At 50.6% G+C, this 19,724-nt stretch overlaps 1 protein-coding gene across 1 annotated transcript; it reads right to left on the bottom strand.

Annotated features, from left to right (window-relative positions):
• Positions 1 to 3,051: 3,051 nt before the first annotated feature.
• Positions 3,052 to 18,906, bottom strand: prdm12b (PR domain containing 12b). Its single transcript, XM_041194312.1, has 5 exons — positions 18,687 to 18,906; positions 16,563 to 16,753; positions 7,854 to 8,009; positions 6,095 to 6,209; positions 3,052 to 3,443 (listed from the first exon to the last, which is right to left on the bottom strand). The coding sequence occupies exons 1-5, from the start codon at positions 18,904 to 18,906 to the stop codon at positions 3,052 to 3,054; spliced, it is 1,074 nt and encodes a 357-aa protein (XP_041050246.1).
• Between the last annotated feature and the right edge of the window lie 818 nt (positions 18,907 to 19,724).

The following is a 19,724-nucleotide window of genomic DNA, read 5'->3' as shown; positions in this document are numbered from 1 at the left end:
TTACTGAGAACTTGACAGTGAAGAACAGCAGGAATCAATCAGTGCATCAGTGAAAGAGAATTCACTCTCTGTGTTGTCCTTCAATCCCCAGTAATTGCCATTGATTTTTAAAAAGGTTTTTTTTGTGTGAACTCGTGACTAAAAATGTTGACAACTGTTTCTATACGGATCTAATTGAGGTCAGTGACTGCTAAAACAGCTCTGGGTCGTTCACCGCTTCCAACAACAACTTGCCTTCCTATAGCGCCTTTAAAGTGGAGTTTAAAAGTAATCGGCAGTAAAATGCCCCAAGGTTCTTCACAGGCGTATTACCAAACAAAATTCGATTCCAAGCCACCCAGGATATATTGGGACTGGTAAACGAGAGGCTTTGTCAAAGTGGTGGGTTTTAAGGAGTACCTTTAAAGGAGCAGAGAGCTGGAGAGGTTTAGGAAGGGAATTCCAGAGATCAGGACGCAGACTGTTGAAGGCACAGCCTCCAATGGTGAAGTGATTATAATCGCGGATGTGCAAGAGGCCAGGATACGAGAAGTGCAGGGATTTCAGTGCTTCATTGCCAGGCCAGGCCTAACATGTTCAAATAAATCGCTGGGTCAGTAGACAGCTGGAGGGTGGGGGGAGAGTTCGCGGGGCAGGGCGAATATAGACAGGGCAAAAGGCTGAAATCATCACCTACCATCTCGGGGGTTGAGAAGTGAGACAAGTTGATGGATTTAAGAGAGTAAATAAATCTAAATTTTCCATCAAAATATACATATGATTAGCGAAATTTTCAGAAATAAGGTACAGTTTATTCAGGAATACAAGAAAAAAAGTACAGATTTATTTATACATTTCCATACAGTGAACATTTACAATTCGATATATATAATTACAATTGCAATGATATGTCAGGCAAATATCTCGTTTAAATATTTACAAGGTAAAGTGACAAATATTTCAATTCTCTTTTGGAAGCCGCACACAGTCACTGCAAACAATGTTTGTTTTAATTAATAATTAATCTATACTGTAATTCACTTAAAGCTTTCATACATTTAAACAGTATACAAGAGATTAGTGAGCTTGGCCTAAATAGCCAAGTGGTTTTGGTACTGGGTTTGTAACCCCAAGATCAAGAGTTCAAATCTCACAATGGCAAACTATGAAACAATGTAACTTCATCTGAAACAGATGGAAACGGGTTTGTACTCGAAAGAGTTACAAGAGGTTAGTGTTGCACTGAGACACCGCAGGCACCAGGGGGCAGCCAACACCAGTACACTTTAATACACAGACCAGGTGAAGAGAGATTTGGAGAGTCCAGGTAAACGGGACTGGGCTTAGTCTGGTACCCAGTTACCCTACTGAGGACTTAATAATAAATCAAATGCAACTCCTAATTGAAATTATAATCAAACCACAGTAAGAACGTGATCCCTTTTATAATTAAAATAATCTCAGTGTTCAGGCGCTGTCCCGTGTGACATTAAACCCTTTGGAAAAACACAAATAAATTCCATCGTGGTGAGTGTCACGGGATGGTTAATTATGAAGGTTTTTTTAATTATTACAGGGTTTCACTATAAAGGGGGTTTCATAATAAGGTTTGCAACTAAATAGAGTTTCATTGTAAAATGGCAGTGTACTGTGGTGCCAGTGGTCCTTGTCGAAATAAAATTTAGTACCAGGAATCTTCTAGTGATACAATGTTGAACTGTGCACATCAAGGTGTACCAACATTCACCCCCTGGCCTGTATTGTATTAGCTGATGTCAGTATAACTGACCTTTAGAGAATAAGTAGAGAAAAGTTAGACCTGGTTCCTCGCACTTGACCACTGGGAGGGTCAAGGTAGGTCCTACTGTCAAATACACATGAATGGACTCCAGCCTGCGAACGCACTGGTCTCAGCTCTGACGACTTGCACAGTCTAACAGTTTCTACCACGCTCTGCCTGATATTGAGCAATATAAGTGCAGAAAAAGACCAGAGAATTTGGGCTGTTTTGATTTAAAAAAAAGAGGGCGGGGGGGCATTTCATGTATTATTTGACAGTGATGTTTGAATGGGTTAAGACGAGGTGGATAGCATGCTCAAAGAATGAAGGAACGGATATAAAATTAGACTCGGGACTGAGGAGATAGGAGGTGATTTGCACAGCGAGATCTGCGGAATGTACCTTCAGAGTTAGTGATTGAAGCAGGGACTTCGTAAATAATTCAGTTTTGAGACAGGTAGTTGTTGAAGGAAAAAGAACTGAGAGAATCGGGAACAAATCGGGCACATGGGAATTGAGTTACAAGCTCAGTGAGGAGTGGATTCTAGGAGGAGCAGTAGAGCATAAACACCTACACAGACTGGAACAGTCAGCTTCTGTTTTGTAATCTCTGTGTCATGTGTACGATGAATACAGTGTGTGGAGATCCTCTGTTTGAATCGACAATTTCAGGAGCAGAGCAGGAGACTAAGGGTGATTGGTTGGGTAGAGACCTGGTCATGATGTACGGTGCAGATATCGAGGAGCTCGGTCCCGGTTTCCTTGTGGTCCTGATAATCATTATCTGCTGTTGCATTTTTGATGATTAGTTGCAGGATCTTTTACCACTTTCTTCAAAATAAAACAGACAGGTGGAGGAGACACCACAGCACACATTAGCGACACGGGGGGGGGGGGGGGGGGGGGGGCGGGGGGGAAGAGGTAAAAACAGACTGGCTTCAGATCAACCGGGTATTTCTGTCTTTCTGAACCTTTCCCTTAAACCTCTACGATTTGCAATCTTGGGCCAAAAAACGGAGGGTCCATGTCGAGTCTGTTTCCCACGTCTGTTTTGATCATGTTCGTACGGCGGCAGCCAAGTGAAAGAACTTTTTTCTTCTCCGGCCAAAGTTGTTGTGTTTTTTATATATATATATCTTTATATATTTTGAGAGAGTAGAAGAGGTTTTTTTTTTAAAAGAGAGAAGCAAAAAAAGAAAAAAATCCGATCAGGAGAATGCCTAAGCGAGTTGTCCCTTTGAGGAGGAGGAGGAGGAGGAGGAGAAGAAGGGTGGGAGGTGGGGGGGGGAAGGTCACAGCACCATGGTGGGGATGTGGTGTGTCAGGGCAGCAGCAGGGTGTGGCACTGCCAGAGGCGGGGAGTGGGGCTGGAGAGAGGCAGGAGGCGGCCGGTGCCTGGCGCTCTTCTGGTGGGCGCGGAGCCCGGCCAGCTGGGAGTAGGCGCTCTGGCACACCTGGCACTTATAGGGGCGCTCGCCCGTGTGCAGGCGCACATGGTTCCTCAGCGTGGACGACTGGCTGAAGCGCCGGTTGCAGAAGCGGCAGATGAAGGGCTTGTCCAGGGTGTGGATGCGCATGTGGGAGCGGAGGTTGCTGCGCGAGTTGAAGCCGCGGTAGCAGATCACGCACCGCATCCGTCCCGCACCGCTCCCGCCGCCGGAGCCGTCCCCCGCGTTCAGGTCGTCTGCAGAGAGAGAGAAAGAGAAAAAAAAAGAGACAAAAAAGGAGCGGCTTTTAGTGGACGTCTCCACCGTGTGGCTGGACACCGCGCGACAGGGACACTTGGCGAGGGGTCCACAGGACGTTTACTGGGATAAGTACCAGGGGTGAGGGACCTCAGGAAGCGGGGATCGTTCTCCTTAGAGCTGAGAAAGTTACCAGGAGGCTCACTGGGGGCGTTCAAAATTATAAAGGGTCCTGGTGGAGAAAAGGAGAAATTGCTTCCACTGACTGAAGGCACAGTGACCAGCGAAAACACCGATTCAACTAAATTGGGAAAAGAACCAGAGGGAAGATGAGGGGGGTTTGTTTTTAATGCAGAAGTGCACTGCCCGAATGGGCGGGAGAATGGGATTTAATTGTAACCTTAAAAAGAGAATTGCTTTTTCCCTGAAAGGGAAAAGATTTTCAGGGCCCTGATTAGGGAATGGGTTGGGGAATGGGATTAAGTGGATAACTCTTTCAAAGGAGCTAGTACAGGCACCAGGAGTCAAATGGTCTCCTTTGCTTGTAAGATTTCTATGTTTCTCTGATATCTATCAGCACAGTAGAAGCATTGTGGTTAGAAAATAAGTTATTAGATAAACAGATGATATCAGTGGGCTAGCAGGACATGAACATTCAGCTTTCTGAAGTTCTTTCCGTTTATTAAAGTGAGGAATATCAGTTGCTAAACATGTTTAAAACAAGCTTCCGCATCGAGCACTCACTGAGATGGCACAGCTTATGTTAACTCAAGGGAAGCTGCCAATTACACTGTCCAGTCACCCATTCCCAGTTTAGGGACAGATTAAAGACCCATCAATACAGCCTCGTCCAGATTAAATATAGGAACTAGACACACATTATAGCTCCTACTAGGCTGTGCCTTCCAGTATGTCCAGATCAGGTACAGAAATTAGATGCAGAGTAACACTCCCTTTACACTTTTCATGTACTGCCCAGGTCAGCTAGAGAGGTGATAATCAGATCAATGCTCCCACTACCCTGTCCCATTACAGACAGCATGCTACAACATGGTTTAGACACAGGGTAAATGTTCTTCTGCTCTATCTCACAACATTGTGCCAAACATATGAGTAATTCTTTCAATTTTGATTTTCTAAATAAAACTGATTCTTTTCCAAGTCAAGGGCATTTCTCTCCCAAACGTGTTTCAAGTAGAAACTTTACAATTAACGGATATAGGGGAGCATTTATCACCTCAGTCTGGACTAACCCACTGGATCACCCAGTGCAGAGTGTGGAAGGATAGAGTGTCAACCCACTGGCTCACCCAGCGCGGAGAGTGTAAGGACGGTGTGTTAGTTGACCCATTGAACCACACAACCCCTAATTCCGAATTTATTTCATTTTAATGAGCAACAAAGTGGTCATTTTCATCACAAGTACCAGTGTCTGTGAGGCAAAGACTTGCAGTGTTACCCGAGCTGACGAATTTATAGAAAGTTTTCATCAAATCACTTCTGTCCGCTACTTTAACAGAAGCATTAGCACACAGGGTAAGGCTACAGAATGATATGACTCTGAATCATCTGTGGGCTCTGGACAGTAAGGAGTGTCTGTCCTTTCCAGCAACAAACCAGCCACTTTGCAGAGTTACATTCAGGAAGATATTGACAGGGATTAAATGTTCACTGATCAATGTGGAAACATAAGTTTGCATGTATCTGCAAACATGCCCGTCTAGATAAAAGCTAACAATTCGAGAACTAAATATTCCTCTCTTCCAGCAGCACTGACTCGCCCTATCTCAAAGCTGTCCTTGTCCCCAGTTCTATTTCATTCTTCATTTCAGCCGAAATAGAAAAGCTCTGATGAAGAGTCACACGGACTCAAAACATTAACTCTGTTTCTCTCTCCACAGATGCTGCCAGACCCGCTGAGTTTTTCCAGCATTTTCTGTTTTTGTTTCAGATTTCCGGCATCTGCAGTATTTTGCTTTTAACTAAATATTCTCTAACCCTTCTCCCTCTCCCCTTACCGCTCGGCACCTGCATTTTTGCCTTGGGCTGTTTTATAACAGCCAGGGTGTGAATAACAGCTACCCACTTCCCATAGTCGTAAAGCTGTTAAAATATTTTTAAGTTGCACGGGCATCTTATCAGGATGAATAACATAGGCGTCTACTTTGTTGATAGGTGTTTAAATAATCAGAGTCTCTAATAAACGATAACCCTCGCTCACCCCCCCCCCCCCCCCCCCCCCCCCATATCGGGGAGCTGGTGGCTTAGTGGTATTGTCCACTGGACTAGTATTCCAGAGACCCAGGGTAATGCTCTGGAGACCTGGGGGTCGAGTCCCACTACAGCAGATGGTGAAATTTGAATCCAATAAAAATCTGAAGTTAAGAGTCGGATGATGACCATCAAGGTCCATTTTTTGTGAAAACCCTTCACTAAAGCCCCTTTAGGGAAGGAAATCTGCCAGTCTCACCTGGTCTAGCCTACATGTAACTCCCCAGATCCATAGCAAATCTCTTAAATACCCCCTGAACAAGGGCAGTTAGGGATGGGCAATAAATACTGGCCTATGAAGCAGTTAAAAAGAAAGCGTCACTGTCAGATGACCAACCGTCTCCGCCAGGACCATTCCACTGGTGTTAACATTCATTACCATCTTTGTTCTTTTTCCTGTGTTCCTCCTCTATCCCTGGAACTCCTGGGATGCCGAGAAATGTGTTCTGTGTATTTCCATACCACACCAACAGCTCCTGGTCCGGGGGAATTGTCTGTAGATAGAGGAAGATGTTTGCTTTAACTCCCCGCAGCCATTATGGTATCATGACATTTAATCGCTGACACACACTATTAAACCTTACATCTGGTTTTCACCTGTTCATCTTTAAATTCATGTTTTTGACTCCCTGTTCTACTGCACTGCCACCGTGTTCGGGTCAGGTACAGCACAGGTCGGATGCTCCCTCTTCAACCCAGCCTAACCCGCGGAACCAGCTCCAAAGATAATTTCACGTAAAGTTTTCATTCCAACAGAAAAGTGAAGGGGGAGAAAACAGCCTGAGTTCCATCATTCTGGGTGAAAGGAATATTCTCTCTTGCCCCCTGTACCTCCTACCTCCTCAGTGAACAGAACTGGCGATTATTTAGTCAAAACACCAAAGACGTACTAACTCCCCACCGAAAGGTCCCTTTTAACTGGATTTAAGCAGCTGAACAAAGGGATTGCTATCCCTGGAATTAGGGAGGGAAGCAAAGAAAGCCGAGGCTCCATCCACACTGTTAGGCAAACACGGAGGAAGAGCAGCCCATGTGTGATGCCTCTATGGTTAAGTAGTTCACAATTCCACTCACTGTCCAGGCTAACACACCCAGGAGCATTGAAGAGGAGGTATGATTGAGGTCTCAGGGTATTATAGAGAGGGAGCTGTTTCCATTGGTGGAAAACCAGGTGGCTCCAATTCAAAGTAATTGACAAAAGCAGCGGGAGGGTCAATCCTGACTTTCAAACGGGAATTGGACAATGATCAGTTGTGTGGGGAGAAAGATGCAGGGCTGCGGGGCATCGGCGGGAGAGAGGGACCAGGCGAGTCGCTCTTGCAGAGAGCCAGCACAGCCAGGCCGGGCCGGGCCAAATGGCCTCCTCCTGTTGCTGTGTAATTCTGTGTCTTGGAACCGAATACAGCCGGCAGCTTCAGCAGAGGGTTACATCGAGCGGACAAAGCTCAATGAATCAGCCCAGTAACTACAATGACTCTAACCTTCTTCCAACATCACCGGAGGTGTCCGGTTAGTAACACTGACCAGTGCGACTGCTGCTGTGCAGTAGTCCATTTGTGAATGAACTTGGCCTTGATTTCAATTCCATTGTCAGCCCAGTCCAACCCCGCCTGCTGCATCTTGTCCCGAACCAGGGTGTGGTTTCTACATGACTGGGGAGGGGATTTAGAAATGAATGTTGACCACTCTAGCCACCTCCACGCCAATCCCATGTGTGGAGATAGGATCATTTACAGATGCCAAACATATTTCTGATAAACACAACATTGCACACACTAGAAAGCTGAGCAAGGTTTTAATGAGATTGATTCACTCGCGGCTCTCGCTACACAATTCCCGTCCGATCTGCATTTTTCTGTAGATACCCATTTCATATTTCTCTAAGTCCACCCTGCTGTCCCTCCGCCTGCCTCCACTTTGCCGAGAGTTAGGGGCCGTTCCCCTGCCCCCACCCCGTCACTGAACTTCTCCTGGAAGAAGTTCGCACACTCGTCTCCGGCTTCTGCGGGGCTGGAACTTGCCACAATCCCCAGTGGGGAGCCAGTGTGACCTGGGCTGGCAAAGCCCCCAACCCCCAACCCCCTCCCCCTCCACCCTGCTCCCCGACACCAGCTCTAACCCGGGGGAAACCTCCTCACCCCGGTGGCCTTGTAGAAAATGTTGTTTCCGATCTGAACCACTTCCAGGTTTTGCTCCTGCTCGTTCCTCGCACACTTGATGTAGGTCATCCAGCTGCGGCGGTCCTCCTGGCTGGCATCGATAAAATAGCGCACAGTGCCATCGTCATTAAACACCTGGGCACACACAAGAGAGAGAGAGAGAGAGGCAGACAGCGTTAATTCTGATCCGGGACACTGACCCACACTGACCCCAACACTCACCCCGGACACTGACCCCAACACTGACCCACACTGACCCCAACACTCACCCCGGACACTGACCCCAACATTCACCCCGGACACTGATACCAACACTGACCCTAACACTCACCCCAGACACTGACCCACACTGACCCCAACACTCACCCTGGACACTGACCCCAACACTCACCCCGGACACTGACACTGACTCTGACCCGAGACAATGACATTTGCCCCGGATTTTGACACCGCCACCATCACCAATCCAGGAGATTGACACTAACCCAGGAGACTGACCCGGGACACTGACCTGGGATGCTGACACTGACCTGGGAGGCTGACACTGACCCGGGATGCTGACACTGACCTGGGATGCTGACACTGACCTGGGATGCTGACACTGACCTGGGAGGCTGACACTGACCCGGGATGCTGACACTGACCTGGGATGCTGACGTTGACCTGGGATGCTGACACTGACCTGGGATGCTGACACTGACCTGGGATGCTGACACTGACGTTGACCTGGGACGCTGACATTGACATTGACCCGGGATGCTGACCCGGGAGGCTGACACTGACCTGGGATGCTGACCTGGGACGCTGACACTGACACTGACCCGGGACGCTGACACTGACCCAGGATGCTGACGCTGACACTGACCTGGGACGCTGACATTGACACTGACCCGGGACGCTGACACTGACCTGGGACGCTGACATTGACACTGACCCGGGACGCTGATGCTGATACTGACCCGGGACGCTGAACCGGGAGGCTGACACTGACCCGGGACGCTGACCCGGGAGGCTGACACCGACCTGGGACGCTGACCCGGGAGGCTGACACTGACCTGGGACGCTGACCCGGGACGCTGACACTGACCCAGGATGCTGATGCTGACACTGACCTGGGACGCTGACGCTGACACTGACCCGGGACGCTGACACTGACCTGGGACGCTGACCCGGGACGCTGACACTGACCTGGGACGCTGACCCGGGACGCTGACACTGACCCAGGATGCTGATGCTGACACTGACCTGGGACGCTGACGCTGACACTGACCCAGGACGCTGACACTGACCTGGGACGCTGACATTGACACTGACCCGGGACGCTGACACTGACCTGGGACGCTGACATTGACACTGACCCGGGACGCTGACACTGACCTGGGACGCTGACATTGACACTGACCCGGGACGCTGATGCTGATACTGACCCGGGACGCTGACCCGGGAGGCTGACACTGACCCGGGACGCTGACCCGGGAGGCTGACACTGACCTGGGATGCTGACCCGGGACGCTGACACTGACCCAGGATGCTGATGCTGACACTGACCTGGGACGCTGACGCTGACACTGACCCGAGACGCTGACACTGATCCGGGACGCTGACCCGGGACGCTGACACTGACCTGGGATGCTGACATTGACACTGACCCGGGACGCTGACATTGACACTGACCCGGGACGCTGACACTGACCTGGGACGCTGACATTGACACTGACCCGGGACGCTGATGCTGATACTGACCCGGGACGCTGACCCGAGACGCTGACCCGAGACGCTGACACTGACCCGGGACGCTGATGCTGATACTGACCCGGGACGCTGACCCGGGACGCTGACACTGACCCGGGACGCTGATGCTGATACTGACCCGGGACGCTGACCCGGGACGCTGATACTGACCCGGGACGCTGACCCGAGACGCTGACACTGACCTGGGACGCTGATGCTGATACTGACCCGGGACGCTGACCCGGGACGCTGACACTGACCTGGGACGCTGACATTGACACTGACCTGGGACGCTGACACTGACACTGACCCGGGACGCTGACACTGACCTGGGACGCTGACATTGACACTGACCCGGGACGCTGACACTGACCTGGGACGCTGACATTGACACTGACCCGGGACGCTGATACTGACACTGACCTGGGACGCTGACGCTGACACTGACCCGGGATGCTGACCCGGGACGCTGACACTGACCCAGGATGCTGACGCTGACACTGACCTGGGATGCTGACACTGACCCGGAAGGCTGACACTGATGCTGACCCGGAACGCTGACACTGATGCTGACCCGGGACGCTGACGCTGACACTGACCCGGGACGCTGATCCGGGACACTGACCCGGGACGCTGACATTGACAATGACCCGGGACGCTGACACTGACCCGGGACGCTGACCTGGGACGCTGACACTGACCCGGGACGCTGACCCGGGATGCTGACCCGGGACGCTGACACTGACCTGGGACGCTGACACTGACCCTGACCTGGGACGCTGACACTGACACTGACCTGGGACGCTGACACTGACCCAGGATGCTGACGCTGACACTGACCCGGGACGCTGACCCGGGACGCTGACCCGGGACGCTGACACTGACCTGGGACGCTGACACTGACACTGACCTGGGACGCTGACACTGACCCAGGATGCTGACGCTGACACTGACCCGGGACGCTGACCTGGGACGCTGACACTGACCTGGGACGCTGACACTGACACTGACCCGGGATGCTGACACTGACCCGGGACGCTGACACTGACCTGGGACACTGACGCTGACACTGACCTGGGACACTGACGCTGACACTGACCCGGGGCGCTGACGCTGACACTGACCCAGGGCGCTAATGCTGACACTGACCCGGGACGCTGACCCGGGACGCTGACATTGACAATGACCTGGGGCGCTGACGTTGACACTGACCCGGGACGCTGACGCTGACCCGGGACACTGACGCTGACACTGACCCGGGACGCTGACGCTGACCCGGGACACTGACGCTGACACTGACCCGGGACGCTGACGCTGACCCGGGACAATGACACTGACACTGACCCAGGACACTGACACTGACACTGACCCAGGACACTGACACTGACACTGACCCGCGACACTGACACTGACACTGACCCGGGACACTGACACTGACACTGACCCAGGACACTGACACTGACACTGACCCGGGACGCTGACGCTGACCCGGGACACTGACACTGACACTGACCCGGGACGCTGACTCTGGTCCAGGACGCTGACGCTGACACTGACCTGGGACGCTGACGTTGACCCGGGACGCTGACGCTGACACTGACCCGGGATGCTGACTCTGACACTGACCCAGGACGCTGATGCTGACACTGACCCGGGACGCTGAAGCTGACACTGACCCAGGACGCTGACACTGATCCAGGACACTGACGCTGACCCTGACCTGGGACGCTGACGCTGACACTGACCTGGGACGCTGATGCTGATCCAGAACACTGACGCTGACCCGGGATGCTGACGCTGATCCAGGACACCGACGCTGACCTGGGACGCTAACCCGGGACACTGATGCTGACACTGACCCGGGATGCTGACGCTGACGCTGACCCGGGATGCTGATGCTGACACTGACCTGGGAGCTGATGCTGGCACTGACCTGGGACGCTGACGCTGATCCAGGACACTGACGCTGACCCGGGACGCTGACGCTGACCTGGGACGCTGACGCTGACACTGACCGGGGCGCTGACGCTGATCCAGGACACTGACGCTGACCTGGGGTGCTGACGCTGATGCTGACCCAGGACGCTGACACTGACCCGGGACGCTGATGCTGACCCGAGACACTGACGCTGACGCTGAACCGGGACGCTGACACTGACCCGGGATGCTGACCTGGGATGCTGAAGCTGACCTGGGACACTGACGCTGACGCTGACACGGGTCGCTGACGCCGACCCGTGACTCTGACGCTGGTGCTGACCTGGGACACTGACGCTGATGCTGACCCCGGATGCTGACGCTGACCCAGGACGCTGATGCTGACGCTGACCCGGGACGCTGATGCTGACGCTGACCCAGGACGCTGACACTGACGCTGACCCGGGACGCTGACTCTGACACTGACCCAGGACGCTGACGCTGACCTGGGACACTGACACTGACACTGACCAGGGATGCTGATGCTGACGCTGACCCAGGACACTGATGCTGATGCTGACCCGGGATGCTGACACTGACACGGGACGCTGACGCTGACACTGACCTGGGACGCTGATGCTGACCTGGGACACTGACGCTGATGCTGACCCGGGACGCTGATGCTGACGCTGACCCGGGACGCTGACGCTGATGCTGACCCGGGACACTGACGCTGACGCTGATGCTGACTCGGGATGCTGACGCTGATGCTGACCCAGAACGCTGACGCTGATGCTGACCCTGGATGCTGACGCTGACCCAGGATGCTGATACTGACCCTGACCCGGGATGTTGATGCTGACCCGGGCACTGACACTGACCCGGGGCGCTGACGTTGATGCTGACCTGGGACGCTGATGCTGACCTGGGACGCTGATGCTGACCTGGGACGCTGATGTTGATGCTGACCTGGGATGCTGATGCTGATGCTGACCTGGGACGCTGATGCTGATGCTGACCTGGGATGCTGATGCTGACCCTGACCCAGGACGTTGATGCTGACCCGGGCATTGACACTGACCCGGGGCGCTGACGCTGATGCTGACCTGGGATGCTGATGCTGACCTGGGACACTGATGCTGATGCTGACCAGGGATGCTGATGCTGATGCTGACCTGGGACGCTGATGCTGACGCTGACCTGGGATGCTGACGCTGACCCTGGGATGCTGATGCTGACCTGGGACGCTGATGCTGACCTGGGACGCTGATGCTGACCTGGGATGCTGATGCTGACCCGGGACGCTGATGCTGACCTGGGACGCTGATGCTGACCCTGGGATGCTGATGCTGACCTGGGACGCTGATGCTGACCTGGGACGCTGATGCTGATGCTGACCTGGGATGCTGATGCTGACCCGGGACACTGATGCTGATGCTGACCCAGGACACTGACCCCGGACCCTGACGCTGACCTGGGAGGCTGATGCCAACCCCGAACGCTGACACTGACACCGATCCTGGATGCTGATGCCAACCCGGGACACTGACACTGATATGGAAGCCTGACACTGCGGAAAGCCAATCTACCATCCAGTGCTGCCACAGGAGTTGGAATTGGTTGTTTTGTATTTAACATCAGTGAGAAACACCCCCCACCCCTGGTTTCACTCACAAACAGATGATGCTGAGGGTGTAAAGTGGAAATGATGAGCAGCACAGGAGAAATTTCTTTCTCTGCGAAAACAATGTGACTTTCCCTCCTGAAGATTGTGTCTGTTTAAATCATGTTTCAAGTATTTCCAGCTCTGGCTGAGGTGCTGAGTGCTGGAATTAATTACTCCTGATTGCTCAGGGTGACAGGCACAAACGCTCGGGATCGGGAGGGTCGGTGCCCAACAAAGTGAATGGAGTTGGATTATCTGCACCCACCCCCATTCTATCAGGATGTTACACCCTCAGCCCCAAACTACACCTACACACAACATCTGCCTTGAAATGTTCTGCTGGCTGATCCCAACCTGCCCTCCAGATGATAGAGAAATCTATTCAGGCAAATGCACTGGAAGGAGCCCATTTGGCTGTGCTAGCTCTTTGAAGCCCTGTCCAATTCAATCCTCCCACCCCTGGGCTTCCCCCCACCACCTCCCCTCCCCCCACCTCCCCCCTCCTCACAACTCTGCAAACTCCACTGGCTCACCCTAAAGGCAGAGAAAGGGTATTCTATACAAGGTGATCCTGGAGCCCAGAAAAGGATCACTTCAGAGTTCCTGGACTGGAAAGCAGAAAGGAGGCAACTATTTCAGGAGAGAAAGTCGATGAGGCAGAACAGAAGTGAAGAAAAAAAATCATTCTGAAATTATTAAACGTCCCGAACAGCTTCTGGGAGCAGACAGAATGTTCTATTTATTAATAAAAATGGTTTCAATTCAAATTGTTTTTTAATAATAAAATATTGATAATTTGTTTTGTTTATAAAAGCCAAATTGACATTAGACCTAAATTATCAGAGATAAAGATCGAATACAGAGAGAGAGAGAATAAAGAAACAAAGACAGAAAATGCTGGGAAAACTCAGCAGGTCTAACAGCATCTGTGGAGAGAAAAAAAAAAGAGTTAATGTTTCGAGTCCTTATGACTCTTCTTCAGAGTGTCAGAAGGACTCGAAACATTAACTCTTTTTTCTCTCCACAGATGCTGTTAGACCTGCTGAGTTTTTCCAGCATTTTCTGTCTTTGTCTCAAATTTCCAGCATCCACAGTATTTTGCTTTTATCTTAGTGAGAAAATAAAGAAATGGGGAAACAGGATGAAGAAATGGGGAATGAGACACAGGGAGAGAGGGATATGAGATAAGGATATGAGATATGAAATAAGGATATGAGAAGATATGCAAGAGAGAGTGAGAAAAGGATATGAGAGTAAAACTGAGAGAGATGACAGAACAAGAGATGGAGAGAGCTGTAGGAAAACAAGAGAGTGAGAGCAGGGGGGTTGAATAGAGAGAGATGGGGACAAAAATGTAAGGAATGAGGAGTAGGAGAGCAAGAGAGAGAAAGAGAGATAGCAGGAGAGAAAGAGAGAGAGAATGGGAGAAAGGGAGAAGATGGGGGAACAAAATGTCGTGAGAGCTGGCGAAAGAGGATGATGCACAATACAAAATAAAAAGGGTTCTTTCCCATTTGCTCTTGCATTCCATTTCCCTGGTACATATGCAAACTGGGCTAAGCTGGAACCACTTTTTTAACATATAACTTAAATATTCCAATGAGGAAAGGTTACAATTCTCAGGAATGCTGCACTGTGGAAGATGGTCAAATGCTGTTATCCTGCTTCAGCTGCTGGTTTACCCTTTTATTCATCTGATTCCACCTCAATTCCATGTCCAGCTATTCCCCCCAAAAAAATTCTGTCTCTATTTCCTATGTGAACAACCTGTATAGAGTTCACTGTGCAGCAAATCTTACTCTCTACAATCCCTATGATTTAAGTATTCTGTTGTACGGCCAAACTAATTCTTTCTGGGCAGCCCAGGTGGCTTAACACATCAGAAAACCACCATCTTGATTCACCAAGCTAGTCAATCATCTGGACAAGTAAATGTTCTACTGGTATCATTAGAATATATAGTCTCCCCATCAGCACAGACCCACACTTGAATTCCACAGATCATAGATGCAGGCTAGCACAACCAATACTTTGCAACCCACATGTGTTCTGGGGCACTGCTGGAGTTGAACTAAATAACACAGTGTAATTGAACAGCACAGAGCACTGGCAAAGCCTGTTGCCCAAGCAGATTGGGCATTGGGTTCACAGAGTCTGTTCAGCTGATGAGAAAGGAACCCAGGCCCAGCAATAAGTTTACCTCCATAAGATTTAATAGTGAGGCTGGTGCCAATAGTCCTTGAGTATTCAGTATTATTCCCTCTAACTCATATGTGGAATCATTTGCCCTATAATCCCAGTATGTGGAGTATTATTTTCTATAATTCACATGCTGAGTATTATCCCCCATACTGCTGTGTTTTACTCCCTATAAACAGTGTGTGTGGGCTGTTACCCCACGTTACCATTCATGTGGGGTGTTCTGCATAGTCAGGTATGTGAGTTATTACCCTGAAAAACCATATATGTGGGTGATGTCACATAAAATGAGGTGTGTGGGGCCTTATTTCCTATAACCAAGTGTGGATGTTGTCTCCTATAACCAAATGTTCAAGGTGTTTCCCCTACAACCAAATATGTGGGATGTTGTTCCCTATAAGTGGGAATGTAAAATCTTGTCCTGTATAACGAGATGTGTGGGATGTTCTGAGTAACCAGATGTGAGTGTTGTCCCCTATATCAGATGTGCGGGGCATTGTCCCTATAATCAGTGCATGGGTGTTATCCCCTATAACCAGATATGTGGGCATTGTCTGTATGACCAAAAGTGTGTGTGATCCCCTATAAAGATGTGTGGGTGTTAACCCCTGTAACCAGATGTGTGGATGTTATCCCCTATAACCAGATGTGTGGGCGTTAATCCCTATAACCAGATGTGTGGGCATTAATCCCTATAACCAGATGTGTGGGCATTAATCCCTATAACCAGATGTGTGGGCGTTATCCCCTATAACCAGATGTATGGGCGTTAACCCCTATAACCAGATGTGTGGGCGTTAACCCCTATAACCAGATGTGTGGGCATTATCCGCTATAGCCAGGTGTGTAGATGTTGTCCCCTATGGCCAGGTGTGTGAGGCATTAACCCCTATAACCAGATGTGTGGGCGTTAATCCCTATAACCAGATGTGTGGGCGTTAATCCCTATAACCAGATGTGTGGGCGTTATCCCCTATAGCCAGGTGTGTGGATGTTGTCCCCTATAGCCAGGTGTGTGAGGTGTTGTCCCCTATAACCAGGCGTGTGGGTGTTTTCTCCCAGAAACAGGTGTGTGAAGGCTTTAACCAGACGTGTGAGATGTTGTCCCCTATGACCAGATGTGTGAGATGTTGTCCCCTATAACCAGGTGTGTGACCCAGTGTCAGTCTCCTTACCTCCCACATCAGGTTGTTATTCTTGAACAGGTCCACATGTTCCGGGGAGATGACTCTGCCGGTGAATGGCCCCATTTCGGTGCCGGGTTTAATCCAAGTCTTGGAGAAGATTCCCAGTCCCTCCCCGGGGATGGAACTCTGGGCTATAATCACCTCGGAGGGAAGCACCAGACTCGACAGCTTCTGAACTTCTGGATCGGAGGGGGAAGAGGAGGTGGGTGAAAGTTTAGCAACAAGGAACCTGAGAACAGTCACTCAGCTGCAAGTGGACCTGAGTGGGTTTAAAATAATTCGAGTCGGAGGATCAGATTCCTCCGATTTAAAGGGAATGTCAAGGAGAAATTAGACATGGAATAATATAGGAGCTAAACGCGCAAGAGAAATGAACCTTGCAAAGAACGAAATTGCAGCTATTATAGATATGAGGTACTCATTAAAACTAGAATACCTAAAATAGATGGTATAAAATTAAAATAAAGAGGTAAATGCAGATTGGATTTCATCTTTACGCGGTAATTTCACACGGTTTGCTGGCATTTTGTTTAACACGCAAAACGAAAACCCTGTACATACTGGATCGGGCCGGATTAGGGTCCTGAGCACAACAGGGATTAAGGAAGAGGGAGGAGCAGTAACTCAACACCGAGTGAAACGGTCTTAGTGCGGGAGAGCTGGTTTAAAGACACATTCGTTGGCCAAGAACTTTGCCCTCTCCTTACCCCCCTCTCTCTGCAGAGACTTGACTGGTTATATCAGCGTTATATAAGGGTTATAATCGGGATTGAATCAGGGTTATAATCGGGGTTATATCAGCGTAATAATCAGGATAATAATCAGGATAATAATCAGGATAATAATCAGCGTTATAATCATGGTTCATTCCGTTTAGAAATCCGAGTTGCCAGATGAATTTTTAATAAAAGCTCCCGTTCCCCAAAAAACCGCGCACAATTACCCATTAAATTCGTATTAACACGTGTAAATAAAGAACCTTAAGCGAAACACAGAGCGGGGAGGTAGGATGGGGAGCGGAGGGGGTGAGATTAAAAACCCCTCAGACCTCGGCTGATAGTCTGTGCAACTCGCACTCATCTTCCCATTGAGAGTCAGACTCTCAGTTCACCCGCTTTCCGCACCCAACACCCCCCTCCCCCCCACCTCCCCGCCCCCCGCAGTCTGGTTTTAAAATGTTCAAAAAAAGCCTTTCCAACCCTCGATTTCTCCGCACCTACTCGGGGTGAGTCCACTGGGAATCCGATCCGTCCGACTGATAATCGACTCAAGAAGGAACCAACCCCCTCTCAAAGAGAAAAGGGATCCTTCTTCAACAAGACGAGGTTAGCCGGGCAACGAGGAATAGAGCAGGGGTTTGGGAACCAATTGGACAGCTCCTTGTAAAGAGCCAGCTCTGGCACAATGGGCCGAATGCCCCCCTTGTGTTATCCGATTCTATAATATGTATATATATATATATTTTTTTTTAAAGTTCTCTAGTTCTCTAACCCGCACCTCCCATATCAGGGATAGCACAGAATATTCGCCAATAGTTCAGACATCAAATAACCAGCGCCCGATTTCATTTTTCGATCGAAATCTTGAACGGATGCGTTTCAAACCTTCTCTCAAATCCTGTACATAATGTAACTTCCCCATTTAAACACTGCACCACCCCCCACCACCACCACATACACACACCTCTGCCTCGCAAGGGCCCGTCCAAAACTCGTTTGAAGATAAAATGGTCAGAGATCTGAGAGAGACCCTTAAGCAAAACTAAAAAAAAACCATCGAAATAATTGTTGAAAAACGCTTGACGATCAAAACAAATTCCAAATCTCCCCCAAAAGTGTTTGAAATGAAACCAAAAAAAAAAGGGTTTCACTGGCGGGATCCCCTCTTAAAATCTGCCCAGTTCTCCACCTTGAGCTCTGACTGTCTATTAATCAGTGAGAGTTTGAAGCAGATTTTCTGATCCCCCTCCCTCCCTCCCTCCCTCCCTTCCTCCCTCCCTCCTTCCTTCCTCCCTCCTCCTCACTCCCCTCTTTGAGTTGCCCCGGATGGGGAGTGGGGGGGGGGGGTGGGGGGGGTGTTGGTGGTGGGGGTGTTCAGGTTGTACCCACTCACCTCCGGTGAAGGACTGCGCCAGTGCTTCCGCGGTGAAGGCGATTTTCTGGCCGCCGCTGCTCGTTTTGTCTTCGAAAAGTTGCTCTCCTAGGACGTTCCTCCATCTGCCGTAGAGAAAGCTGTGCAGGATGTCGGAAGTGATGATGTCCGCCAGCGAGAAGCCGTGAGGCTTAAAGCCGGCTTTGAGAGCCAGGGTTTCGGAGGGTAGGACAGAGCCCATGGTCTGTGGAGAAAGGGGGAGAGGGGGGAGAGGGGGAGGGGGTGGGGGGGGGGGAAGGGTATGGGGGGGGAGGAGGAGGGGGAGGGGGTTTGGGTAGGGAGGCTGGGGGTGTGGGAGGGCTGATGAGGGGGACACACTGTCCCCAGGGCCAGTGGGTGCAAACGGCGGGGAGAGAGGCGAAGGCAGAGCAGAGATGCTGTGGAGGTGGAGGTGGAGGCAGAGGGGAGGGAAGAGAGAGAGAGAGAGAGACAACTATGGTGTATCTCCTGCAGTCCAGAAAACAAATCTCTCAGCCCTCTTTATAGCCGCCTCAATGACCCCCTAATTGGTTATTAATGACCTTCTGACGTCTGAGTAGAGGCTGGTTATAGGACAGAGTTACTTCATTCTGGAGCGAGGGAGGGGAGCAAGACGTCCCAACAGCTTTATACCCTGTGCACCTGTTGGGAGACCCACCGCACACAGCTCCACAATCCACATCTCCCTGCTCTGCCTTAATAAACGCAGAGACAGCCCAGACAGGTAAACTCAGCCTGCCCCTGTCTCAAAGGAGTAAAGACATTTTCTCTCTCTCTCTCTCTCTCTTTCTCTCTCTCTGCACCCTCCCTCCCTCTCTCTCTCTCTGCTGGAGATGAGGGGAGATAAGATTATGAACCACGTGTGAGGCACATCGTCAGCCTATTCAAAACTTCAGCAACTCCCACCTCCCCACCCACCCCCCCCCCCCCCCCCCCCCCACCCAACCACCCTGCACCCCCTCCCATTAGAGTCAACACTCCCAATAATCTGTGGAATGGGATTCAATCTGGCTTTGAAAC

The sequence above is a fragment of the Carcharodon carcharias genome, chromosome 8 (genome assembly GCF_017639515.1).
Source record: "Carcharodon carcharias isolate sCarCar2 chromosome 8, sCarCar2.pri, whole genome shotgun sequence".
NCBI lineage: Eukaryota > Metazoa > Chordata > Chondrichthyes > Lamniformes > Lamnidae > Carcharodon > Carcharodon carcharias.
Note: the sequence above shows the minus strand (reverse complement) of the source record. Positions and strands in the feature narration are given on the sequence as shown.